This window comes from Varanus komodoensis, unplaced genomic scaffold (assembly GCF_004798865.1).
Source record: "Varanus komodoensis strain SLA01 unplaced genomic scaffold, ASM479886v1 scaffold40, whole genome shotgun sequence".
NCBI classification, from domain to species: Eukaryota; Metazoa; Chordata; class Lepidosauria; order Squamata; family Varanidae; genus Varanus; species Varanus komodoensis.
In genome coordinates this window covers 7,707,185-7,734,227 of record NW_025335942.1, presented here as the reverse complement: position 1 = coordinate 7,734,227, position 27,043 = coordinate 7,707,185, and the positions used below count along the sequence as shown (strand labels likewise).

Genomic DNA, 27,043 nt, shown 5'->3' with positions numbered 1-27,043 from the left:
GTTCTTCAGTGAGGCATGGATGACAGTTAAATGGACGACCGGATCCGTCGCGATGCTTTTGGGGTTGACCAAAGGCGTCATCGGTTGGCCTGGGTGCCATATATCTCGAATGCAGAACCTTCTGGGGTTGCTGGCCACACCCCACTTTGGGCCAGATAATGTGACCCCACCGCTTGAGGCCATCTCCTTTCCTGTTTCTGTGAGGTGGACGGGGATGGACAGCCTAGGGGCTAAGACATGCCGACCCAAGGAAGAGAGCTGTTCTCCCCCGTGCCCCCTCCACTGCTCTCCGTTACACCAGATCCGTCACACACACACACACACACACACACACACACACAGCAGCAGCCCTGAAGGGGGCAGAGTTCCGGGCTGGCCAGTGCTGGGCTGCCCCTCCAAGGGATTCCAGCAGGGGGTGGAGCCGAGGGATGGAGGGACCCCAGAGGATGCCGAGGGTGGTGCTTCTGCACCCTGCTGTGGATGGATAATGGGCGGATACCTTCCTGGCGGCACACGTTGCCTTCGTCACATGCAAAATAGCTCTGCACGAGGCAAACTGTGACTGCTGAGCCTTTTGAAGATGCTCCACAGAGAAGCAGAGGCGAGTGGAGGGGCCACAGAGGAACACGGAGGGAAGCGGAGGCCTTCTGTTGGCTGTCCGACAGGAGATCTGTTGCTGGTCTCTGCTTGTGGGATGGGACAATTAGGTGCTTGTGTATGAAATTTGGCAGAAGGTAGCATTAGCATAGGTTGAAAAGACATATAAATAGATACGTGATATTCCTTCACGTTGTTCACTTGCCTTTTATTCCCAGGACTTTAACTGGAGCCTCATTCTGAAGCTTTCTTCTTTCTCTTTAGAGTCTTTGGACATATCAGTTACCGCTCAGACTGGGAGCTCGTGAAGGTAGATTTCCGCCCATCCTTTTCTCGAGAATGCACTGATGAAGACTATGAATCATGGGACCTAACAAATCTACAGGTACAATATCAAAGAAAATAGCCACTGCTGTATTTGGTGACAACAACCTGATTCAGTTGTAATGCAAAAGCTCCGTTGTGAACATCAACTCAACTACTCCCCCGCACCACCTTCCATCTTATTTATTTATTTATTTATTTATTTTTCCGATTTATATCCTGCCTTTTTCCTACAGAGGGCTCAAGGCAGCTTACATCATTCTCCTCCTCCATCTTATCCCCACAACAACAACCCTGTGAGGTAGGTTGGGCTGAGAGTCTGTGACTGGCCCAAAGTCACCCAGTTGGCTCCATGGCCGAGCGGGGACTTGAACCCAGGTCGCCTGAGTCCCACTTCCGTGCTCTTAACCACCACACCACACTGGCTCTCTGCATTCTTCTGCTTTCATTTTAAAGTTTCTAGTCACATTTTAGAATTACAAAAATTATCCTTTCCATCAGTTATAGAAAACTGTGCTTCACACTCACCATAGTTCGCTAGCTAGCTAATAAATTACCATCCAATCCTGGTTTAATATTTGTTTTCTTAATTAACTATGGTTTATACAGACCGTAGTTTATATAAACCATAGTTTATACAAACCATAGTTTCTCATATCGGAATGAACTGAGAAACTATGGTTTGCTATGGCAATGGAAAACTTCTGATTTCCTCCTCTCATGGAGAGAGGAAGTGTAGGGAAGTCACCTGAGTTTAAAGATCACTACAACAGATACATGTAACACTTTGCCAACATAACTGGGAGTGCGTCAAATTTAACTCAGTTGGACTTACTTCTCAGCAGAGGCACATGCACCATAAACCATGGTTTAGCATTATGTCTGACTCAGACAACGTTTCCATGTCTAGATCATTGTCTTGTTTATTCCAGAAAATAATTTTAACAAGCTGTGCAGTGCAATCCCATGCATGTTTCCTTAGAAATATATTCAAACGAGAAGTGCTGGGCAGTGAGTGAGGAATCTGGTTTGAGCGGATTCTGTGGTTTCAGCTTGCCGGACGCTGGTGCACTTTGCAGTGGTTCAGCACCTGGCAAGCAAGGCTGGGGTTCTTGGGGAACCCCAGAAATCAAGCTGTGCTAGCAGCATCATTTCTCATCCGTCACAAGTCGCGAGCGGGGAAGAAGCGTGGCTGCCGAGAGTGGCCGCTTGGGAAGGTTGCTGGGTACACAACCAGGGCTTGCGAGCGTTTGCAGGCCTCCTTGTGACGGGACTCGCGTCGCAGGACCAAGCCGTGCGTGAGAGGAAATGCACGGATGCCGGAGGGATGGATGCCACCAACCCTCGTCCTGTGCTGAGTAAAATACTTGATGGATTTCGCATGGCGCGGTGCTCATGAATCAAGATGCTTTGCAGATGCATGAAATGGTGATCTCAGTGAATATATCCTGAGAAGGATTTCCAAAAGCATGCAAGCTTTACGAACTGAGCAAGAAGTTGGTGCAGTGCTCATTAAGTACACGATCTATTTATGCAAACTCCAGTCAAATGAATACCAGATCAAAGGATCATGTGGATGACCTGCTCTTGACCTGCAGGAACTGTTAACGAGGAAGCCTAATAAGATCCATCTTGATCAAAATAATGATCCATGTCGATTTACAAATAAAATCAGTTTTTAAAAAAATCCTAAAGATGTGTTTATGCCTGGAGTTGGGGAATTGTGCTTCTCCCGACAAATTCATGAGATACTTATATTTTGCACATTTGAAATGCGTTGAAAATTCTTTCAGTAATTTATGCTAAATGTGTCGCTGCATCTCATTCTGAGTGCATCCTGTGCTCAAGATTTGGGAACTGCAGGTGAGCAGAACACTTTTTGGAGACCAGCTCTGCATTTCTGGAGAGCTGGTAATTGAGGGTTTATCACACTCTGTGTTTAATTGCGCCTTACATTCATCAGCGAGGCAATTATTTTTAGCTCCGATAGTTAGGAATATCACGACCGTGCTTCCCCCAGTCTCTGGTCACACTTTTAAATGCTAATTTTAACACGAGCAATTGCTCAAGGATGCAAATTGGGGCACGTATTCAAATGCCATTGGAATTTGCATCCTATTAAAAGCCATGCTAAGCAGACCTATCTTGGCGTATTGCAGGAAAACGCTTGGACTGGTGTGGGAAAGGCTCACACGGTCCGATTCCAGAGTCTGATGGATGCAGTTAGTTTCCTGGCAGCGGTTGGAGGGCTTCGCTTTCGCACCCCTGGCCGTTCTGCTGAGTCCCTGGCCCCTCAGGAATGGCTTGATGAGTAGGCAGGACCTCACGCGGCCCATCATCCCCCGCTTCGCACAGCTCTGCCTGCTCCTAGATGCTCTGAAGAAAGTCAGTCTAGGGAACCCCCTTAAGCCTCAAGCCATGAAACTCAGCATTACCAGTGGCTCTCCAACGCGGAGGTTCTCCTTCTCCTTTGGGAGACGGCACTGCGCCAGCCGTTGCCAAGCGGCCGAAAAATGATAGTCCATGACCCCTCTGACCAGCTCCGGCAGTTCTGTCGCTCCAGTGGCACTGAGCTTCATGGCTGAGCCAGGATTTGAGCCTAGCCCTTCTCGAGCTAAATCAGACCCGACTCACTGTGCCCGTCTGGAGCTCTGCAGCTCAGAGAGCAATTCCACTGGTGCAGTTTGCTGCAATTCTTGCTAAATTTAATAAAGGGCCCATGGCTCATAAACTAGCTATAAATTATTATGATTAGGGAAGGCCATGGTTTTGTTTTCTTGTTTGTGTGTGTGTGTGTTGGGCTATGACAATAAACATATTTCATTCATTTACTTGCAACATTTATACATCACTTTTGCTGGTTTTTACACCAAACTGTGATTGGTCCATTGGGGAAGGCTTGATAAAAATATGGAAGCCTTCAAGAGGCCCCAGAAGCAAAGCAGCATCTCTTGAAGGTATCACAAGCATCTCTCTCTCTCTCTCTCTCTCTAGTTATGCACACACATATATATACTGATTACAGAATCTTTTATATCCTCATCGAGACAATTTTCTGCTCCAAATAATAAGATGCATGATTTAAGATTTTTCGCTCATACATTTCACATTTCTCTAGGCCACAAAACCAAGCTACAAGCTTCTGCACAATTTTGCAAACTCGTTCCAGGTATAGGGAAAATAGAAAGATGCCTTCTCCGATGTCTGTCCATTCTGAATTAAGAAAGATCAATCCATGCAAGCTTCACAGGAAATGCTTGCTAACTCTAAAATGGAAGGGTTCTGTGGGATTCGGAAAACTGTTGCAAATGTCTGAGTCGGTGTGGCGCACATACCTGGAAGTTATGAGAACTAACCTTTTAACGTGCAGGGTGACCGTTGCATTATGGGTCAGCAGAGGAGTTTTCGGAAGAGGAAGAATTCCTCAAGATGCATTAAGGGAAGAAGCTTCATGTCGGCACTCACTTCCAAAGTGTGCGAATGTAGCCCTTCCGATTTCTTATGGTGAGCCTTTTCTGCTGGTCTTTGAGGGGGTTTAAACCTAAATGGTCTACGTGGGTTTTGTGCAGGATGGAATCTCTCTATTCCTTCACTAAAAGATGTGACTTTGCTCTTGTTTGTAAGAGAATCATCAAGTTGGAAGGGGCCAGGAAGGCCATCCAGTCCTATTGCAGGTCACCAGCTTACACCACCCACTCAGAGGGCTGTCCAGTTTCACCCTAATGCCTCCAGTGTGGGAGGGCCCCCCACCCCTCTAGGCAGCTGGTGCCAGTACCGTATTGCTCTGACAGCGAGGAAGCTTTTCCTGCCATCTAGCCCGAACCTGAGTTGTTGCACCTGGAGTTGATTATTCATATCCTACACTCTGGTATCAGCGAGAAGAGATTTTGACCTTCCTCTTTGCGACAGCTCTTAAGTTACCAAGTATGAGAAAGCTGCGTGACCCACAAACTTGGCATGCGATCACTTCCCAGTTGGGCACAAAGGATGCCAACCGGGCATCTTGTTCCCCAGGCCACCTCCCATTTGAACTGCTCATATCAGAGATTTACAGTGCAGTCAGTTTTGCTTACAGCTCCTGAAACCCCCCTTATGTCCGTTGAACAATTAATTTTTGCCATTGTTCCGCAGCGATTATGGGTTTGAGCGTTCCACTAAATCGGAATCTGACACATGCTTTGCTGAATTCTGGTTTAACCCCGACGCTCCTCCCGAAGACTGCATCTTGGGGCAGTCCTACAGAAGCAGCACGGGGTAAGTCGTCTTGCCGCAAGGAGTCGCCCTTTATCTCGGCTCCTCGTATGAATTGCCTTCCGTCAGAGGAGTCTCAAGTTGTGCAAGAAGCGCTGTGCAGGAAGAGGTGTCCGGGCCAAAGTGCACCCCTCCTCTCCACTGGGCAACTCGTCCTTCTGTGGCTGGGCCATGGATGGTCCGTGCACCGTGCGGGATGTGAGTTTGTACTCCTCCCTGGCATCTTTGCAAGAATGATGGGGATTCTTTAGGGTGCGAAGGCATCGTTGTGCCCACCACAGCCTGTTGCAAGCCCAGGGAAAAATATTTCGTTTCGAGACGAGAAAAATCTTAGCTGATTCTTTCGAGAGCAGCATATCTCACATTTAAATAAATTGACTTGTAGAGAATGCAAGTAATTTATTTACTTGTTAGTTACATTTTTATATCACTCACGGTCAGTTCACAACAATATATGTATAACAGTGTATTTTACACAATGAAGACTGATGTATTGTTAGCACAGAGAAATGCATAAATATATTTGGGATCTAAACATAGACAGATTTGCTTGGGAATAAGTGTCATTGAACTCCGATGCACCCAGGGAATATTTCTTTGCTTTCTGATCCCTAAACTTCCTAGTCCTGTGGGAGGTGGTTAGATTTTCTGCCACTGCAGTCCGATAGCACACGTTGCACTGGATCCAGACGTCACCATTCCGAAAATAGCTCCAGTGAAATCCACGGAAAACCAGTTGTGTCTGTTCGGCTTTGTTTTGCTTGCTCGCTCATTTGTTTCCATTCTCTGCTGGGAGGTTTACGCAACCCATAAAAACAGATGATAAAAGTACAATAAAAATAGCCGCAATTTGGCTTTCATTCCTGTTCTGTGTGTATATATGTATTATATAATTATGGCATTTATGTGCCCACCCTTCGCCAAAAAAGGTTCTCTAGCTTACAGTTGGAGGCAGAACAGTAAAATCAGTTCAAATACAAGTTAAAACAACCAGGCAGCAAAATTACTAGCAAACAATAGTGAGATATTGTTGTTCGTTTTATTTATTATAATAAAATACATTGAGATGTATTCCTGTTTTCCCTTTCTGTCAGTTATCGCAGAGTCATCTCCAATGTCTGCATGGGAGGCGTGGACTTGCAGCAAAACGTTTCTCAGCACCTCTGTCCGCTAACTGCACCCAAAGGATTGCAGATACTCATCAAAGGGGGCAGCCCGGCCGTCAGACCTGGGGAAGACGTCACTTTCCTAGTGAAGCAAGAGCGGGTGAGTCACCTTCCCCAGTTTCGGAGCCATGTGCCTCCCATTGGAGGGAGCCTTTTTCCGAGATTTCCGGCCAGTCTCTCTCTTGTGTGATGGGACAACTCGCGTGACCAGCTTTTGGTCTGGAACGCTGCGTAAGCTTTTGGCAAGATTAGAAGAAACCAGCCCACCGCTCCCTCTGATAGTGGAAGCGTGGCTGTTTCTTAATCCTGAAGCGCGTGTTGGCTCAGATAAATCTGGCAATATGTGTTGCCATCTGGCGATTTCAGGAACCGGCAGATGAGTTGCGGCAGGGTGTTAGAAGAAGGGTAAGATTTGCTTATTCAGGCCACTGAAATCCAGGCCAATCAAGGTATACTTTTCATGGTCTAGTTGTTTAAGGCTCTTGGAACTTTTCTGGGAACGTGAACAGGACAATCAGGATTGTCCTTATCAAAAGACTCACCCATTCTTCTGCCTTAGCCCAGACTTCGGACGCCCGCATGCCTTTTATTTCCACCCCAGCAGAGACCGAGAGAATGGTCCCTCCGGAGTGCACAGATTTTGACCCGAGGAACAAACCAGGGCCTGGAGGGCTTCCCCACACCTTGAGGACAATCCAAACCCTCACAGTTCCAGTCCAGGCCAAGCTTGATCAAATCCCTGTCACCCGCTACCTAAAACACAAAGGGCATCCCCACAGCCAAATGCTGAAGAGCCAGGGACTGGATTTTAGCACTGTCTCGTTTTTCCTTGAAACTGGTTTTCATTTCTGATCTGGGTTGTTTAATATCTTTTCAATAATTGGGATAATTCCCAGCACAGGAAAACACTGTAAGTACCGAACTAACGTGGCTTGTTTCCTTTTGTCAGTTTTTGCGATTGGGCCAAACATGTTGCTTTTTCCACAGGGAGACATTTTGAACACCAAATACCAGGTGGACCTTGGCGATGGTGTTAAGGCAACGTACATGAACCTCACCTTGACGGGCGAGCACATTCAGCACCGCTACGCAAATCCCGGCGTTTACCGTGTCTCCGTTGTGGCAGAGAACGCTGCTGGCCGAGACGAAGCGGTTGTGATCGTCCAGGTCCATCGTAAGTCGTGATCTCTTTTCGGTCCTTTCTCCCTAGGCCTTAAGTAGCCGTACCTGGATTGCAGTAGTGCAAGTGCTGGTCAGGGGCGTGTCTGTCCTGGATCAGGCCCTGTGGCCTGTGAAACTTTGCTGTGAAGCCAGAGGGCAGCTTTGACATGGTTGCGCTCGAGGGAGGAAGCTCAATCCTAGCCAGGTCCGTGGGGCGTCTGTTGCTGAACCATAGCCTACCCCTCTTGATAAGGGCTTAATTTTCTCTTGCACACGTGCAAGTATAAATAAATTTATTCAGTTCAATTTGCCGGCACACACATTAGGAAAATGTCGACTTGACAGTCAGGACACCTGGAAGGGCAAGAACGATCGGGATTCCAGTCACTGCTCAAAAACTGTGGCTCAGTGCCAAGCCAGCATCCTTTGGATTTGTGAAAACCACACCTGAAGTCAAACTGTGTCAGGGGATGGCCTTGTGTCCTTGTATTTTTGCCTTCTGATGCGGTAGCTCCCTGCCTAGAAGCCCCCTGCGCCGAAGTGCAGTGGAAGGCTTTCCTCGTCCTCCCTTTGCAAGGAAATCCAAAGATGGCTTGGCCGCCTGCCATGTCTCCAGAGCCCCCCAGGCATTGGGATTCTAATAGAGGCAGGGGAAGTGCTTTTCCCAGGTGTGTATTTTAACGATCACTGCAAATTCATGCTGTTAATTCATTTTCGGAATTAACAAAAAGGTGCTGCTCACACTGATCTTTGCGCCCCAGCAAAATAATCAAAAACGTGGCTGCCTTTCCCCCTGCAGTGCTTTTTTCCTTCACAACGCTGTCGTGTCGCAGCGAAATTAATATATGCCTGGGTTCTGATCAGTTGATAAAGCAGCCGCCAAATCAGGACCATGAACTAAAACTCCGTGCTGTCTTATCTTGAACCGAGGCAAGAAGGGCTCAGGGCAGGATTGGGAAGCCCACTTGTTCCAAACCAAATTAAATCCGCCTTCCAGATGAAAATCCCGAGCCTTGTCCACTATCCAAGGCAATTTACGCATTTCTGCACACGCCGTCCCTGACCCTGCGCTTCGCTGCTCTGCCAGACGCTGTGAGGAGGTCGATGCCACGTGGCCTTGTTGCCGCTCTTCCTCCCCTTGACAGGGTCCTTCCAGTTTGTCTGAGGTGTGTGGGAGAAACTCTGCCTGGAGGAAATTGCGCGTGAGTTGCTGGGCACTTCAAGAGCTCCGAGTGCTTGGTTCCTCCACGGCCCCATAATTAACGGTTGGGACTCTTTCCAGCTCCACTGCAGGCGTTGCATCTGGAGGTGCTTCCCGTGGTCAGCAGAAACCAAGAGGTGAACCTCACAGCTCTCATCATGCCAAGGAACCCCAACTTTACTCTCCTTTACTGGTGGATCGGGAACAATCTTCAGGTACCAGTGAGCAAATCTCGCAGACATTTCCATTATTTTTTTACGGTAGGACATGACAAGAAAACTCAAGCATTTCCAGAGAGCAACCAGAAGGACAACGGAACCCATGGTCCAAGGAGGCCCTGGGCTCTCCTTCGCCGGGCATTCAGGATGCGACTGGACAGCCATCTGAGAGGGGTGGCTTGGCTTGGAGTCCCGCACAGAGCAGGGGGCTGGACCCGATGGCCTTCTGGCCCCTTCCAACTCTGCTCTTCTATGAACTCACCTCCACGGTTCGGGTTCCCCAAATCCCCCTTCCACAAATTCGAAGCTGAAAGTTCTACTTTGATAACTTGGTTTCTGCTTTGATTATTTTTCATCTCCTGCTCTTCTCTCTTTGTTTTAGCCACTCCTTTCCCTGGACAATTTCCTGGTAACCAGTTTTGCAGAGGAGGGAAAAGTCAGGGTGACTGTCCAGGCTTCCTGTGGGAACTCCATGCTTCAGGATTCCAAGATCATCCAGGTTCTGGGTAAGGCGCTTTTCTCTTAGCTGCCAGTTTGGTTGGATGACGCTTCTACCATCCCCAGCAAGAGGAGTGATTCCTGCTGTGATCATCTGTATTTCCGCAGCCGGTGCTTTAGTTGTGCAAACGAGAAATCCTGTTGCATGTTAACATACAGATAATGACTTCCACACCTCCAATGGCTGTGGTTGTATTGCATGCAGGGCGCACGATGTGCGATTCCGCCTCTTTCTCTGCCAACAGTTTCAGGTAGAAAGACATGAGGGTCCGGTTTCAGAGACTCTTGTTGGGGTCGAAAAAAGGATGATGCAATCGCATAATTGCAATTTTTACCAAACCTTTAGTCATCTTATTTAGTCTTAATAGTTTTAAATTTAGTCTTACTTTCTCTTTCTGTTTCCAGATCATTTCCAGGTGCTTTCTCTAAAGTTTTCCGAATATCTGGACTTGTACAACCCAAGCATCCCAGCCTGGAGAGAAGACATTGGCCACGTGGTAACACAACGAATCGCAAAGGTGCTCAAATCAGTTTGAATGTTTCTCTTTCCAATCATGGAACTGGATGCTAAAATTGGCACGTCTCAATTTTCATTCCAGATTTTAGACCTTGCACGTCTGGGGGACCCTTTTAGTGACTGGGTACTTCCAGATGAGGGTTTGGATCGGGGCTTGGAATCAGCTAATGTTTTCTGGTAATATTTCTAATAATGATTCTAGTCCCCTTTTTCAAAGATGGAAGTAAGGTCATGTGCGTTTGTTGTGCTTAGCTCCAAGTAAAATGTTTTTGCTGCACCAATGGGATCAGAGTCCAAATGAGTTGAGGCCACTACGGCACAGCTTGCGAAGCCAGTCACCTTCTGAATGTGGTTCCTTCTTTCAGGAAACCAGCATTCCTGAAGAATACCTCGTGACTGTGGTCAAACCCGGGCGACCCACGACAGCAGATTTACACGTGCTTCTCCCCACAAGCCACCCGAAAAAGAAGAGGGCCGTGTCTGCTGATAAGGTGAGTAGGCAAACAAGCGTTTCTTTCGGAGCGGAGCCCCCAGTGGCCTCCCTCTCGCTCCAGGCCCCACGAGGAGCAATCGGCTTGTATTATATCTTGCCAAGCCGAGCATCTTTCTTCCACTTTACCGGCTGATCCACAGCCGTCTAGCAGACACAGTCCACATTCCGGGAGCAGCAGACCCACGTGCAAATACGCTTCTCTTGCAGCTTCTGACAGGTTCTCAGCAGAGCAATTATTTCTGGGTTTGCGGCCTTGCAGGTGCTGCCTTCTCAAACGGGAGTTTTGCCTGCGAGGGAGAAGCAGATTTGCTTCCAAGGCAGGCAGAGCCTCAAACTGAATTTGAGAACAAGACGGTTTCTGATAAGTGCAATACTTTTTTCTGAATTGTACTTGTGGCAGGATTTTAGTAGCATTCAGCTGTGAGCGGTTGCAGTTCCTTCACAGATATAAGCCTTGTTAATTTTGCTGTAAAGCACCAAAAGAGCTTTGGTTACAGGCAGTTTATAAATGAAATAATAAAAATAATTCCTCAGACTCTCAGCCCACCCATTTTTCTCCTCATTCTGGATTTCTTGATACGTGACTGACTTGAGAATTTCTTGATATACTACCCCAGCAATTCCTGCTGTGGGATATAAATAACATTATTTTTTGCTTCTTTCCAGAGAATAGCTGCTATTAAGCAATCTTTGAATGCCCATAACATCAGTTTCTTCATGAGAGGCGGACGATGGGTTTTGGTTACCCTAGATAGCTCCAACTCAGGTAAAACATGAGCATTTTTTAGTTAGTATTTTACAGGATAAAATGTTATTCTGATATTTCAGTTAAGAAAACACCAGTGCTAGATATTAGTTCTGAATTCTGTGGGGTCAGGAGTTGCATTGCTATACAATCACACCACGGAAGCCTAGTCGTTGTGAGTCCAACTGTTCGCTAACCCCCAGAATTGGAAATGTTGTTGTTGTTATTATTAAATTTATATTTTGCAACCAATTAATCCAACAGGACTCTCTAGACGGATTACAGAGAACATATATACCAGTGAAATAGCAATAAAACAACAATATACATAATGTAACAATAAACTAATCACATAAGCAAAAACATAACAATAGACAGTGCACAACAATATACAGTTCACAGCGAAATATGGCCGTGAGTTAGATGGTGACGTAAGAAGTTAAAATGGTATGAATTAAAATGTTCTGGCCCGGTAAAGTTTAATTCGATGAAGTTTGGGGGTGTGGGTTAAATACTCAGGCTGTGCTGCCAAATGCGATGCTCACGCTCGGGATGGAATCAGCCACTTGGCGTCTCTGATTGCAGATTCCCAGCGCACTGGAGGAGGCGGCGGGTACTGGACCATGGTGGTGCTTTTCCTCTTCTCCTTGGTGGCTGCGGGAGCTCTCATCTTCTACAAGTTCAAAAGGCAAGCGACCTTGCAGGTGCTCCGAGCAAGGGTCCCCGGACCTCGCGGCCCCCCGAGGCGCACGGAGCCCTTCGCGGGCCGCCCGCCCCCGTGTGTCTCTCAGTGGTCCGTTTGGAGCCTGGTCAGGGGGCACGTCCGGAGGAGGAGGCGGGGCGAGAGGAGGGGCCTTGTTTGGCTCCTCCCACGCGGGGCCCCGCCCGCCCGCCGCCTGCGGAAGCCCCGCCCACTGCCCCCGAGGCCTCTGAGAGAAGGTGGCTGCGGCAGGGCCAGGGCTGCTCCGGCGATGCTCGTGCTTCCGCAGGCGGGCAGGTCCTCCCCCCGGGAAACGGCTCTTCGGCAGGAAAGAGGCTTCTGGGCAAGAAGGGGCGCCAGGAGCCCGGACACTCCTGGGGGCCGCCCCAAACCTCTGCCGCTGGCCCGGGCATGGAAAAGCCGGAGTGCCCAGGGACGTGTTGCCGCTCGCCCCGGCGCGGCCGGAGGAGGCCGACCCGGCTCTGTGGCGGAGTCTGGTGCAGCCCCTTCCACGTGCCGCTTATCCTGCATGTGGGAGCGGGAGGGGTGTTCCGTGGAATGTAGGGTGGCCCCGAGAGCCGAAGGGCCGGCCGTTGCGCCCGGGGATGCCAGCGTCTGTTCACGGACGGATGGGCTCCGAAGCAGCCTTCCCTTCCCCGCCGTGCCCCCCTAGGACTTAACAAGCAGGAGGGCGCGATCCTGTGCAGCCGCCACCAGCCTCCGAAGCCGAGGTGCGCCCTGCGCCTGGAACGAGGCCAGGCCAGGTGTGGCCTTGCCGCCGCCGTTCCTCGCACTGGGCTTTCCGCCTGCTTTATCCAGCCCTATCCCTGGTGCATCCCTTCCCACGAGGCCCGGCTGCTGCAGACGGGAGGCCTCCAGAAGCAGGGATCCATCCTGTGGGACTTAATTGGCACATATCTTTGGAAGCCCGTGCTCCCGGTACTCTTCCAGCGCCTTTGTTTTGGTTACAGTCTGCGCTGATGCTTTTGTTGTTTTGTTATATTTTGGTATTTCCACTGGAAATGCTTAAAGCTATTTTATATTTTGCACATTTTAATAATGTGGGTGGGAGTAGCTGTAAATCTCTTCTGAGGGAAAAACGGGCTTGGTGGTAGCAGCAGTGGCTGCATGCAGCCGGTTCTCTGCTGGGTGCTCCTCCCTGCCATCCTTAGCAGGTGCTTCCGGCAGGTTCAGCGGCATGAGGACACGTGCGGCCAACATCTGAGGTCCGTGCAGCACCAGCTAAAAGTTCTCTCTTGCGCCCTCAAGGAAATTACCGGGCAGAAACGTCTATGCCCAGATGCAGAATGAAAAGGAGCAAGAGATGACCAGCCCCGTAAACCACCGTGAGGACACCCAGAATATCATCCAGGGGGAAGAATTCATTGACGACGACCTCGAATGCCAAACGCTGGGCAATGCCCGAGGTAAGGACGCACGCCTGCTCTGCCCCGGGCCTTCCAGAGCTTCCCACAGGAGTGAACAAAATGAGCGCCTGCAGTAATGCAGAACCTACATTGGTTTGCACCACTCTCAGAATTGGTTTGCACCGCTCTCAGTGGCACAGAGGTTTAGGATCCAAGACGCCAAGTGTGGGAGGAAGCACGGTAGGAAAACGGGGAGGTGCGTGCCCTCAAAAGGTCCGGCATTATCCCACTCTCTGGAATTTTAAAAAGCAAACGTTCCTTATGGAACCATTTGTGTGGCTCCGTGTCAGAACTATTTAGTTCTGTCGGCAATAATTTTAACTCATGGAAACAGACATTCTTTAATAGGAACTAACTAAAGTAATCTGAGCTTGAATGCATTCATAATTATGGAAATTGGACTTCTGCAGGGGACCAGACGTAAAGGCAGTTTACAGAAGAGATTCTCCTCCTTGTACTTCCAATATAAACTGGGAGAGTGGAAATTGTACCTTTTCCTGAGCCGAGATTGGCTGACCAGGCTGACTAGAATTCTTCTTACGCAGGATTTCAGTGTGCACACAGTAGCTGCGTCTGTGGAGGAAGCGCTGGGTCTTCTGGCTTCTGAACCACAGGAGAATGGGTCTTTCCGTTACCCTGAATGGCCCTACACATTCAGCGAGGCACAAGACGAGATGCGATGCTCTTCACTGGGTTGGGGTGATTCAGGTCATGCCCCATGTGAGACCGTTGTCCCTTCTGGCATTGCTTCTCCTCATGACTCCGGTCAGCTGGTCCATCTTCTGCTTTGTCCTGGGGTCCGCCTCCATTCAATGTGATAGAGTTGCTTAAGCGGTCTACGGCTTAATCTCCATGTATTGATTATTCTTTGTGCCTTTGCTTCTTAGGTTTCCTTCATTCCTTCCCCCCAGCAGTTTGCTTTCTTTTTATAATTTGTGTGCCTGAATACCTTCCATGGCTATAAAGTAGGAGAGCTGGATCTCTCTTTTCTCCTTCCTGAAACTGGGGGCTGTCCTTACACACGAGGTGCAAACTTCCAAATATTCTTCCGTGCTGAATGCTCCTGGGAAGAGAGCCCTGAACAGTGGAAGAATGAGTAGTTACTAAGAGGGATTTTTGGAAGATGTTGTCCACTTTTAATGACCTTTCCCAATTTTACTTTAAAAAGAAATTCCTTTCAAGTAGCAATTGGAGGGAGGCAATAACGGAGCCCCCTGTGATGCAGGGTCAGTTCGACTCTTTGGAGAATAGGAAGAGCCATCTGTACTCCGTGTGAGCTACAAAAAGGGGCAGATCCCAAAAATACCTTTCAGATGGAATTGGGAGGGTTGCTGGGCAGTGTGAAGGAAGTGGGTTTTAATTTCTCAAAGGTCAGTGCCGGTCGTCATGTGTCCCCGTCAAGAAGGTCCAAGGTTGACCAAGTCAGTGCAGCACAGTCTGTTGATGTTCCCCCCAGGTACTTACAGGGGGCAGCTTTCCAGGTTTGCCAAAGACCCAAGGCAAACTAAGTTGGAGGGGAGAGATCTGGGAAGCAGGCCTTCCTGCCTGAGAGTAATGTGGGCCAGCTGCAGCTCTGGAAAGCTCAGCAATGCTCTTTCTGGAAGAGAGAGCCCTTCCTGCCCAGTGCTTCTCAGGACCGCTCCCTCGCAACCGGGTGCGGCTCGGGAAGCCCGCTTCAGCAAGCACTCGAGGAAGAAGTAGGCGCAAAGCTTTACCCATGTTTTGAAGATCTCCCAGACGGGGTAACCGGTGGACCATTTCTCTTGCAACTTTTGGTTGTACTTAAGAGTCCAGGCAGATGGATGGTTTTCCCGGTTCTTTCTCTGGGCTGCTGTAATGTTTATAACAGCTTCTTTTTGGAGGTCCCCTTTGGGCTTGCAGCTATTTATTATGATGTGATAAACAGAGATTGGTACAAAGGTGCTCGATCAACTGTGGTCCAGTTTCATACCCTTCCTGGTGGGGATCCCCTTCCGGCGGTGAGAGCGGTAGAGGGCGCCCCCTTTCATGTCAGATCTGCATTGGTTGAGGAAGGCCCGCTGCACTGATGCCCCCCCGGGCAGTGCCTGCTCCCCCAGAAATGGGGAGGCAGCCATGCAGGTGTGGTGCCTCTGCCTCCATACCCTTCCACAGGAGCCTGTTGTTCGTCTCATGAAGACACCCCCACCTGCGTTTATTCGAGGGTCTGCAGAGGTGTCCAGCGAGTGCAGGTCCTGCCTGCCTGCGAGGGGCAATGAAGAGCATTGGCACCCTGCATTCGGGGATGCGATCCAGGCGAAGGAGAGGCATATACCCATGTGGAGAGAGATGCTGCCCAGACTTTGCGGAGTCTCTCTGCTCATAATTAGGAGCACTTGCCATGGCAATGCTTAGTTGGGAGTAATTTTGAGCACCTCAGAATAGCGGAAGGAGAAGCGTTTCAGGGTTCAGTTACTTCATTTTCTAGCCTAGCTCCTCCCAAAGAGTGGCAGCCGGTAACAAATCATTTAAAGTGGGGAGGGGGGACAGAGCGAGAGCAGAAGATATGCAGAAAGATAAGGCAAGTCTGTGCCCACTCAGCACTTGCTGCTGAATTCCAGCCGTTCAGAAGCCGCTCTGATGCGGCACTCGCCCGAGCCAAGCAACACGGAACGGCTCCCCAGAGCGGGTTGTCCCAGTCGAGAAGTGGGACGCACGCCGCCCCCCGGAGTCGACCCCATTTACCTGGGGGGTTCCATGCTGTACAGAGAGCGACCACGGGGCTGCAGGCATGCCCCAGGCGTGCGCAGCCCCCTCTCCGCGCCCCCAGCCCTGGACGGGGGCAGGCGTGGCCGCGGTGGGCTTGACACTGGCTGGGCGCCGGTGTAGGCCAGCTCTCCCCGTTCATCCTCTCGTTGAGCAGTTCCCTCCGGAGAAGCTCTGCCACGCTGCGGAGGGGGACCCGAGGGGGTTGCGTGAGGCTCCATGTGTGCCCGGAGGGCCTCGTCCTGCGGCCGCGGGCAGGCGGGCCGCTGTGCGTGCAGAGTGGCTCAGCAGAGCCTGGTGCTCTCCCCTCTCTCCTCGTGATGTTGCAAGTTGTGCGATGGCATGTTTCCAGACTCACCCATCCACTTCTTTTGTTTTTGTATATTTTATGTTGCCTCCTTTCTCGTCACCCCGCCTCGGGACTCCACACCATTTCCTTGCAGTGGCTCCTTCGGGGCGAGGCGGAAACCTGAAGTGCTACCGAGTCCCCTTGCTCCTGCTGGCACTCAGTGCCCAGTCCCAGGTCAGTGCCGCCGGGGAAGGACGCCCGCCGTTCCGCTCCCCTCCCTCTCCGGCTCCCCTCGAGCCTCGTAGCGATGCCAGGCTTGTAGGAAGGCCCCACCCCGTGCCTCACGCCCAGGTCTTTCCGCATCGCCCCACGCATGTTGGCCCGCCGCAGTAAGCTCACTCTCTCCTCTGGTGGAGCGATTTCTGGAAGGAAAGCGGGGAGAACGTGGGCGGTCGTCAGGGTGCTAACCTGGGTCCTTCTTTCCTGTCCCCTAGGCAATCTCTCAGGCGTGGTTCTGAGCATTAATTCCAGGGAGACGCACAGTTACAGCTGATGCTCCCAACTGAACACGTAGACAAGACTCTTCCAGTGTTGGGCTCCTCCTCTCCCCCCGGAAGATCCCACCACCAGTGGGAAGGAGATGCTTAGCTTGTCCTGGAAACAGACGCCACCACGTGTTGCTTGGAGAAAAGGGGGATACACTTTGTCTTTATGGCTGTTGACCTTTTTTTTTTACACCTCAAACTAAGCTAGTGGATCTGAAGCCTTTGGCACCCTTTGCAGCCCCTTTCTCTGTCTCCGGTGACCCCGTATTTCTCTACGTTCTTTTAATCAAATGCATCCTGTGCTTCGCTCACGGTGACGGTGCCAAGCGGAAAGCTGCGATTCCTGAACAGTGAAGGCAGGTTTGGCACAAGGGGCTCGTGGGATGAGGAGTCGAGGAGCACGGGGGATTTGTCTGGGCTGAAAGAACTGCTCTCCGCATGGAGAGGGCTGCCGTCGAGAGACCTTCTGGTCGCACCCCGCGGGGCGGCTCGCAGCGTCTGTGTACGAGGACCAGGGTGTGAGAGACGCCTCACCGCTTCCTGCTTCCACCAGGACGAAGACGCCTGCCCTTCCGGACGAGGCCACCGCAAGACCAGCCGGTCACTCACAGCCCGCATAATCACACAGCACGCAGCCCGTGCTGCCTCACCTTCTTTTCGTGTCCAGAACAAGTGTAATTACATTTTTTTAAGTTTCTGTAATCCTTTTTTGTATCTTTTTAAACTTTCTATTTTTATAGCTATGCAAGTATTCCTGTCTCAGGATAGCGCTGTCAACGCGGTGGATTTGGAACTTGCTTTTTTCTTTTTGCCTGTTTCTACCGTGCGGCTGAACAAACGAAAAATGTCACTGCCTTGGATGTGTTTGACAATCTGGGGAATTAAATCAATTCCACTGCAACGGTTGCACTTTCTCACTCTGACCTGACCCCTGGGCCCCACGCCTCCTTCCTCAGACTGGAGCTGAGTGAGAATCGACTCTGTGTAGGCAGGACAATTGTCTCGCATCCGTGTTGATGTTCTTGGAGAGCCGTGTGAGTTTATTTTGGTGTCCGCTTGTGGAACCCCCATAGTTTCACTGAGGAAGAATCGCAGGATTGCAGCCAGACTGGCGGAGTCGCCGTGAGTCGTGCGTCGGGCCCGGACGACAGAGCTCCCTGGCATGGGCGCAGTGCGCAGCCTCGTGACTGCCTTGCCCCGTGGCCCTGATGCTCTCCAGAGAGGGTTGCGGAGCACTGGCAGACGCGCAGGCCCTGAATACGAACCACGGTGGCGACACTCGTTTGCGTTGGACGACCCTGTTGCCGAGGTGCCAACTTATTCTTTCTGCAGAAAGCTCAGTCCGTTTTGTCCCGTTCTTCTTGTCCTCTTCCGAACACTGAAGAATATCCTGCAGAACTACTTCATCAAGCACAAACACGCTGGGGCGTGACTCTCCAAGCGGTCGATGACACGGTGTAGGTGGGCGGCACATGCCGTCTTGGTTGCCTTCTGCTCAGGGTCTCTGCCAGCTTTCCCCCCTGTGGCAAATACCCTGCGGCTTCGCTTGGAGAAGAGCGACGTTCCCAGCTGCCTTTCTGGGGCAGAGGACGAAGAAAACAGCAGTTGAGAAAACATGGACTCCAAGATTTGCCATGCAGCCTCTCCGGTTTGGAATGTCCTGACTCGTTGCACTACAGGACTGGACTCTTCCCGTTCATCGCATCACGACAACATCCGGGATACGTGGCCAAAAACCTGACCTCTGGGCAATTCTGAGAAGCACCCTAGAAACCTGTGGGAGCAGCAGGTCACGTGGCCCAGGGCCCGCCTGCCTGCAAAGAATAAAAGACCGAAGAGTGAAAAAGCGCGCGCTGGTCTGTCCCAGCGTAACGGACCCTCACTGCCCCTTGCCGTTACTCAGAAAGCTTGCTGGCGAAGGGCATTGATGGCCAGCCGAATATTAGGTGCTGAGCCAGTCAGCCTGAGCGTAATTTCTTAGGGTTAGCTCGTCTGTGTCTCGCTTCCAATCTGCAGACTCCCTCTAATCCCCAGGACAGGCACTTCCAGTTCTGCCCCTCCCCGTCCCCCCACCCCGCCGTTTCCAGTCAGAATAGGGAACTGTTAAATGCAGTTTGGTTTTGATGTGGGGCATTGCTGTATTTTTGAGCTGGGTTTGGCAGGAGTGTGGATCGGCCCCGAAATCGCCTGCGCTTTCTGTGCCCACCTCTGTTTCTTCTTGCGAGACTTGCCCCTGGAGGAGGTCCCAGGTAGCTCACTCTTTCCAGCTGTGCTTTCCAGCAGCGGAGCACACATTTACACACGCGAGCCTATTGCCTGCGCTCGCTTCCTCGCAAGAAGCAACTTAGCAGCTGCAGCAGCGTCCGCGGCCCTCGGTTCCAACGAGTGGGCATTCACCTCTCCGCCTTCTGGACCCTCTGGGCTGGTGTCGTCTCGGGGAGAGTTACGCTGTTTGAAAACTCTGTAGGTGTCTCCCATCCCCTCCACCCAAATGCGGGGAACTGCCCCCTCACCACCCACAAGTGGAAAGGGTGGGATTCCTGCTGCAGCAAGGGAAGTCCCATTTTGACAAAATAACCCGGACGTCGGTCTTGCTCTGCTTTGTAAAATGCATCATGGTATGATCCGGAGAGCAAGATGCTGCTTCTGGCCCTGGCTGTGCTGCTGATTTCTGGTGGAGCCCCACTGTGAAGGGCTGCTGGGACCATTTCACTTCCCCATGTGGGGCTGGGCGGGCAAGGACTCAGGCCGCCCTGTGAAACGGGAAGGCTGTGTCCCTTTGCCAAGTCCCACTCCTCAGATGCAGGCGCCTCTTGTACTGACCGGTCAGTCCTTAAGCGAGCGGCGTGCAGCAAGAGGAACTTGCATTCCCACACTCCACACGCTTCCTCTGCACAGAAGTGACTCCGTAGAAAACGTTGGCTTGCTTCTGCTTTTCTGCCCGCCTGCCTCGTTCCCGTCCCTTCCGCGGTCTCCTGCTGTTCATCCATCTTTTTTTCTTACCACAGACAACCTGTCCAGGTGAAAGAGACGGAAGAACTGTACTGTGCCTGCTAAAGACAGGGCAGGTCCATGAGGAATCCGTGCCGTCAGCGGAAGATGCATGCAGCTGAGCCCCAGGGTTTGTTAACATCAGGATATGAGGCCAAGATTTTGAATCCATTTCCTATCATCGGTTTTTCCAGGGAAAATCCCCCTCCAAGTTCCGGAAGCTTGTTTACCTTCTCAATGCTGCTTTCCATTAAAACACAATTCCAAACCATTGGAATTCCATCGCACACTCTTTTGCATAAACTTTACCTTGTTCCCAGACAGAGATGGCATCTCATCCAGGCACGAAACTGGATCTTCCGCCTGCCCAAGGGCAAAGATCTTTCTCAAATTTTATTGTCCAGGAGTTTGCAGATGGGCTGTGCTCCTAATTTCTCATCTCCTCCCCGCCGCACAAGGACCTAATGCCAGGATTTGTGCCTACGCTTTTGGTGTAGAAGGACTTAGTCCATGGCATACGGAAGCAGCATCTTCTGGAGATATGCTTAGAAATGAGCGGCGAGATGCCGTAGGCGCTTTCCATGCGCAGCATTCCACGTGTCTCTCTGCAGGGACCCACAAACTCCCTCGCCCTGCCTTGAAGGGATTCAGGTCTGCACACACGACTTCTGAGCCTCCACATTGGGAGCGAACCTGGAGCTCTCCGGAAGGGGCTGGTGGACAGAGCATCCGTTCCTCCTGGGAGATGGCGGCTGACATTCCAGCCCTCGTTTCCAGCTGAGGGGGCTGCGAACACGTTCTCCGCACTGCCCGAGGAAAGCATGGAAGGAGAGCAAGCGAGGGCCAGACCCGCCTACAAGGTGGACACGCCCCTCCACCTTGGGCGTCTGGACCTCTCCCTGCCTCTGGCTTCCCTCAGCTTTTCCACATCCCCGGGTCTGTCTCCAAACTCTCTCCTCAAGTGGCCCTCCTACCTGTCAGGAGAGAGAGGTCATTCTGGGCTGGAAAACGGCTTTATGGGTGCCTTGCGTGATGGGGAGCTCTTCCCATGGTGCTTTGCTCCTGTGCGCTTCTGCTTGAGTGCTGCTGGCCGCCTCAGGAAGGTGGTGGGGTCCCACCACCTGGCCACCACCTGGCCTTTCCTTGAGACCTGCTCCTGCCTCAGGCTCCTGCCGTCCGTGCTCTCTCCCCTCTGCCCCATTTCTTCACTTTTCTCACTCAGCGCATGGATTGCGACTCCGCCGCGGTCACAGAGCCCCACAAAAGGCCTCTCGATCTCCTCCCTTCCCAGGTCTTGGTGGCCATCTTGGACGCCTCTCTCCCTGCCTGTGCTGGAGTGTGCCACCACTCCCCCCCCATGACCTGGCCCTCACAACCCCCTTTCCATTCCCCCCGACACACGGTGCCTCAGCACTCCAGTCCAGCTTCTCCCGTGGCCCCATTACTGCCCTCACGTTGAACTCGTGGGTGGCTGCTTTGCTGCCCGGCCCCTCCCGCTTCCCTCGTTCCACACTCCGGCTTCCTCTGCCTTCGCTCAGCTGGCCCCCTTCTTGCCCGTTTAACGCCCTGTTTGCTGCTCTCTTCTGCGCTCTCCGTTCTCATACATTTTCACCACATCCACCGATGACCTCAATAGCTGTGCCCCGTCTCTGATGCCAACCTCGCCCCCATTTTTCAGGAGCCTGGCAGCAAGCTCGATGGCTTCTCTCCTTAAAACTTCTTAAAGCCTTGCCCCCCCTCGACCCACCGAGGGGAGACTCTGGCTCGGATCATGGATTGCCCTCCCAGGATCTCTTCCTTGGTTTCCTCTCCGCTCCGTGCCCCTTGCCTCCAGACCCTCCGCAGCGCTGCCTCCCCCGATCTCCCTTCCCTTATATCCCAGTGGGACTGTTCACACAACAGCTCAACACACTATTCAACCACAGTGCAGCCTCAGTAGAAGCCCGGTGCAAATGGCCGCCATCCTGAATGCACCAACACCACGGCCTATTTTAGAGTTGTTCCTCCCATGAGCATTATTCTGAAAAGATTCGTGCCATACGAGCGACACCACCAGGCAGGCGCTGATGCTGTGGGAGAAGCATCTCCTGCTTGCCACCTGGGGCCTCGGAGGTGCGCCAATTCCACCCGCAGCCCAGCCCCCCTCCCCCCCCAGGGGCCAAATCCAGAGGACGAGAAGCAACCGTCTGAGGTGGTGTGTTCCACCTGGTGCCTTCCATGGGGTGCTCAGGGCCTCCAAGTCTGGCGCTTGCAGGCATCTGCTGCAGGGACTCTCGGACCGCACTGCTCTCCATCATGGGCTCCCTGCGTCTCACACGTGGGCTTTGCTGTGGCCACAGCCGTCCGCTTGTCCCTCCCTGGCCATCAGAGGTAAACCTCGCTGACTCCGGCTGGGCCCGCTCCCGGTCACCCCTGGGAACGGCCACCTTTGCCAGGTCGGCATTTCTGGCCCAGCCGTGCCATGAAAATAATGCCCGTCTCCGCTTGGGAAGGTGCTCAGCCGCCAGCGCGCCAAGCTGGATGCCCTCCTCTTCCAGCGAGCTGCCTTCAGAGCCTGCATTTCAGGGGTTCATCCTGCCAGCGCCCTGAGCAAGATGCTTTGCTTGTCGTGAACGGTCGGCGCTGTGGGGCGCTGAGCCCTCTTGGACGTCCCTTCTTACGAAGGACTCCTTAGCGCAGTCGGTGCCTGACAAGGGTTCGGAGGATCACTCTCCAAAGTGGCTGCTTTCCAGGCAGGAGAGTGAAAGGGGGGCTTTTCCCCTCGGACCCCTCCCTTCCCAGGAGCCTAACCTGTTCTCACACGGACATTCGTCATCCTATTTTATTTAAACTACAACATTAATGGCCAATGTTGATAAAAATGGGAGGGGAGAGGGTCCTTTTAATCCGTGCCCTGATATCGGCTGTGGTCTGTGCAGCCCCCTGCATCGCATTGCTACCCTCCCCTTTTCTGCTGTGCCCTTTGGGCCCCCAAGATCCTTGCAGCTGCCTTGCACCCAGGCACGACCCAAAAACCAAACAGCCTGACCTGATCTCGGCCCTTGCTTCACGCTTTTGGAATTCCCCGCCCCGGGAGCTTGGCCAGAACTCTGCCCTGAGCACACTGAGGGGGCTTGGGTGAGGTCCGGGGAGGCTGGGGGGCCTCGTGCTGTTCCTTTCGGTGGGATGGGGGCACACCCAGCTTCTCTGGAGCACATCCACTGCATGTGAATACTCCTTGGCAAGCTTCCGGCATGAGACGGGTGTGTTTGGATGGACGCTGCTTTGCTTCGCTAAGCCTTTTTCCCCACCCTGAGTCTTTGGAGCCTCAGTCATAACTGTGTGATGAGACGAATGAAATGCAGACCTCTAAAAAGAACGTGTAACGGAATCTGAGATGAGAATGGCCAGGCATTCGCTCATTCTGCCTGTCCTGCGAAGTGTTCTCAAAGGTCTTGGGACTTCATGGAAGGAAGGAGCGGGGCGGAGAGGGGATATTTGCAAATTGCTGATCAGGCGTTGCAGCTTCGCTTTTGCTCTTTCGCTTTTTGGTCTTGCCACCAGTGTTACTGAGAAAAGACCCTTCTAGGAGACCCCTTCCTTATACCCAGGTGGCTTCCAGAGGAGGGCCTCTGTCGATTTCCTTAAGGTCTGGCTGGGCAGGTGTGTAGGGGAGGCAATCTCTGGGAAACCCTAAGACCAGTGTTCCCTTTAGCGTTTCTCTCACTGAACTTTTCCGGCTTTTCCCTGTCTAAGGAAAGGAAAGGAAAGGAAAGGAAAGGAAAGGAGAAAGGAAAGGAAAGGAAAGGAAAGGAAAGGAAAGGAAAGGAAAGGAAAGGAAAGGAAAGGAAAGGTGCATCTCTTCTGTAGCACCGACTTCTGCACCAACTCAGAGCTTCCAGGATCAGGCCATGACAGTCTGAGCTGCCATCCCAGAAACCTGTGCTTGGACTTCGGTCTTCTTCAGGTCGCGTGGATTGCCAGCCTGCAGCGCATCAGTGCGGTTACGCTTTCCGTGCCTTTCCTTCATCCAGAGCATTGAGGGTTCAGTGCTTTGTCCGAGGAAGAACATCTGCTCCACCCGGGGAGCCGAGGAGCTTCCCTCCGGCTGCGGAGCGTCGGTTATGTTGAGTGAGTGAGGAGACAGGGCAGATTCTCCAGGAATGGGCGCCCCTGGGGAAGGGCCTCGAAAAGCGCCATTTGCTGCCGGAAAAGAATACACGGTGCAAGCGGTACGGAAGCACCTGGAACCACGGCCACCTTGGTTTTGCCTTCCCGGCCCTCCGCCATCTTAAGGAGAAAGGCTGGTGGGGAGATGAGGATCGCCTCTTGGCCTCTCGCCATCGCCTCCACCTCCTGCCACTCAGGGGGGTCACTTGAGGGGGCCCTGAGCTTCACCGTGAGGGCCCCCCTGAGCCATATCACTGAGGGGAAACTTGGACCCCCGGACACATCTCCATGAAGCCTGCCCAGCGTAGCCAAGGGCGCGAGCTGAAGGACGCCACGGCGGGCCCACTCCTGCCTCTCAGCCCATGGCGAACAAGCCCCCCCCTGCCCCCCCACAGCCGCAATTCCGTCCAGGAGCGCTGCTTTTCCCGGACATGCTCCTGGACCCTTGCAGGAGAGTCTGGCTGCCGTTCCTCTGGCTGGGCTTCCTCCGAGCTGCTCGCCTGGGTGAATGGGTGTGATGCAGATGGATGCCAAGCCTGGCTGCAGGCCGCCCTCAGCCTGGCGTGTCGCCCCGGTGCTTGGCAAGCCCAGCCGGGAGGCCCTCTTCTGCGCCAGCCGCAGTCGCTCAGGGCGAGGGGCCAGTTGGAGCCGCCTGTCCTCGTCCAAGAGGCATTCGGCGCCTCTCACGCCCGTGTCTGCCGAGGAGCAAGGCCTGGGCCCGGAGTTGCGAGTCCGTGGCTGGGCTTGCGTTGGCTGGGGGCTCCCCCCAACGCACCTCCATCTCCTCTGCTGTGTGGCTCGGGCCCCCCAGGCCCTCCGCCTGCACGAGGCCCCGGAGCTCCTGCGCGCTGCCTCTTCCCCCGAGCTGGGGAAGGACGGCTGCCGTCCGAGGGACGGGTGAGTCGGGCTGCCCCCTTCCCTCTGTGGCCCAAGGCCTGGTCTTGCTCTGATGTGATTTATCTGGCACAGGGAATCCCACCTCTTGGGCATGGCTGGGAAGCATTGGTCGGCCCCCTGGCCGGCCAGCATATTCTTGCGGAAAGTTGCGGCCGATTCCTGGCCACGGGTTCCATGCGAACTGCAGCTTCAAAGACCAGAGCCGCGTCCACCTTCCATCAGTGGGTCATTTAAGCCTGCTCTCTCGCACACTCGATTCATCCCCGATTGTCCTTCCACGTGCGCACTGGTGTCGGCTGATGCATCTGGCGTGCCGTTCGCCAAACACAAGGCAGGCGGTGCCACGGGGACGGGCCCATGGGCGGGTCGCCGTGCCCTCTCCGTCGCAGCCAGTGGGATGCTTACTGCAGCAGTGGTGTCGCTCTGGGGGCTGATTCGGGTTGCACTGGCCCCCGCTCTCTCCAAAGCAAGACTTGGCAACTCGGGGGGGCCTACAAGGCCTTTTGGCTGCCTGAGCCACGGCTCACGGGGGTGCAAAAAAATACCACATTCTTCAAAATGGCCTGCAACCCCTGGACCCCAAAAAACCGCCGTGCATTCCCACACGTGGCCAGCGGGCCGTGTGGTCCACACACTCCATGCTCAAGAACATGCTTACACCTCTGCACACTTCATTAAAGGCTTCCCACCTCTGCGCGCAGCCCTCCCGCTCTGGAAACCGTTTCGGAGGCAGGCCACGGAAGTGTAACTTGCTTTGAAGTATCTGATGCTTCTAGGAGCACGAAAACCCCCTTTCTTAGTGTGGATTTTTTCTCGGATCCCAAACCCCACTTGACTCGTTCGAAGGCATTTGTTCCGTCACACTCACAAGCTCCGATCTTTTGTGTCTGCTTTGCCTCGCATTTTTACGTGAAAATGCCCGCTTTCCGATTTCTATTTTAGATAACTCTACCCGAGTCTCTTTGTAAACAAAAGGGGTCATAACGGTCAAAACGAATCGGAGGGTGGTTGGGGTGCAGGAGCCTGTATATTTTTGTATATATATGCAAAGATGAAATGGCAATTTTGTAGTGACGTGGTCTGGTTTTGAAAAACAGCAGCAAATATGTTTGAAGAGGCTTTATGTTAACACTTAACTGTGGTTCAATTGCACAATCCGTAGTTCAGTCTCTAGAACCGAGACGCGGAATTAGTATCCGCTACAGATTTGACAAGGAAGTATTTATAAGCTGCAACATGCAGCTTTTTCTCTTTCAAAATATGTAGCCGGACAACTACTGTACCCAAAGGAATGCGTTTGTTCCGAGAAAACTGTACCACAAAATTTCCTTCATTAAAAATCATTTGACACTCTCCAGATGCAGTCGTTTTTATCTTTGGGGGAAACGGTATCACTGTGAAGGCATCTTGCATCTTCGCTCTTCCTTTCAAAGATCAAGCAGCAAACTATAATGGGAGGATTGTCTGGGAGAGGGTAGGCAAGTCCCCCATTGGGTGATTTACTCCACGCGCGTCTCCCTCAGGATTGCAGAGGCCTCACCTGCGCATTTCTGTTAGTGACGCCTGTTGAAATACCTCATAAGGCAGTTCGAGACAGTGCCCTCCCGCTTTCCTCATAAATGTCGCAGGTGGCGGAGGAAAGCCATGGCAGCGAGGGCGGGAGTCTCGCGCCAGGACCGAAATCCTGGATCATGCTGCTCAGTTCGGAAGCTGGTGTGCGGAGATCAAGTCTTCTTGTTCCACCTGAGCATTGCCTGCTTTCTGAGGAGGGGTCTGGAGAGTGGGCCCAGGGAAGGCAAGCTTTCGGGGATTCCCTGTGGGCCCCCTGACGGACAACAGCCTGGTCCAACAGAGACTTCGTGGATACGCTCACAGCTCACAGCTCACACTGGTCCCTCAGCCATGGGGACATGGGAAGGAGAATGCCCACAGCTCAGGGTCAAGATCCGCATGGCCGCCTTTTCCCAGCCTGTTGACACTGTCCATGACAGAGGCTCCCTCAAGCGCTGTGGGAATGAGGACTCTGCCCTGAGGTCACCAGCGAGCTCAACAAAATGAAGGACGGAAAAGGGACCCCAGAAAGGGGGAAGAGACTGGAGGTGGTGGTGGGCGAGGGAACCAAGAGGAGGTGTAACTCTGCGGTGTGCAAG

General features: G+C 52.5%; 1 protein-coding gene across 4 annotated transcripts in view; it reads left to right on the top strand.

The window, feature by feature from the left end:
• The window catches only part of SORCS2 (sortilin related VPS10 domain containing receptor 2), an 80,030-nt gene extending 53,784 nt beyond the window's left edge, over positions 1–26,246 (top strand). The window contains exons 14-28 of one of the 4 annotated variants that reach the window (XM_044442852.1): positions 862–982; positions 4,292–4,425; positions 5,053–5,175; positions 6,267–6,438; positions 7,326–7,512; positions 8,782–8,915; positions 9,301–9,424; positions 9,822–9,934; positions 10,299–10,424; positions 11,093–11,192; positions 11,757–11,859; positions 13,141–13,298; positions 13,844–16,545; positions 16,806–18,802; positions 19,865–26,246. In XM_044442852.1, the coding sequence (XP_044298787.1) occupies positions 862–982; positions 4,292–4,425; positions 5,053–5,175; positions 6,267–6,438; positions 7,326–7,512; positions 8,782–8,915; positions 9,301–9,424; positions 9,822–9,934; positions 10,299–10,424; positions 11,093–11,192; positions 11,757–11,859; positions 13,141–13,298; positions 13,844–13,905 (1,657 nt within the window). In that variant the 3' untranslated portion in view covers positions 13,906–16,545; positions 16,806–18,802; positions 19,865–26,246. The remainder of the gene's footprint in view (positions 1–861; positions 983–4,291; positions 4,426–5,052; positions 5,176–6,266; positions 6,439–7,325; positions 7,513–8,781; positions 8,916–9,300; positions 9,425–9,821; positions 9,935–10,298; positions 10,425–11,092; positions 11,193–11,756; positions 11,860–13,140; positions 13,299–13,843; positions 16,546–16,805; positions 18,803–19,864) is intronic. The other 3 variants (XM_044442851.1, XM_044442853.1, XM_044442854.1) reach the window with 3 other exon arrangements.
• The last annotated feature ends 797 nt before the right edge of the window (positions 26,247–27,043 follow it).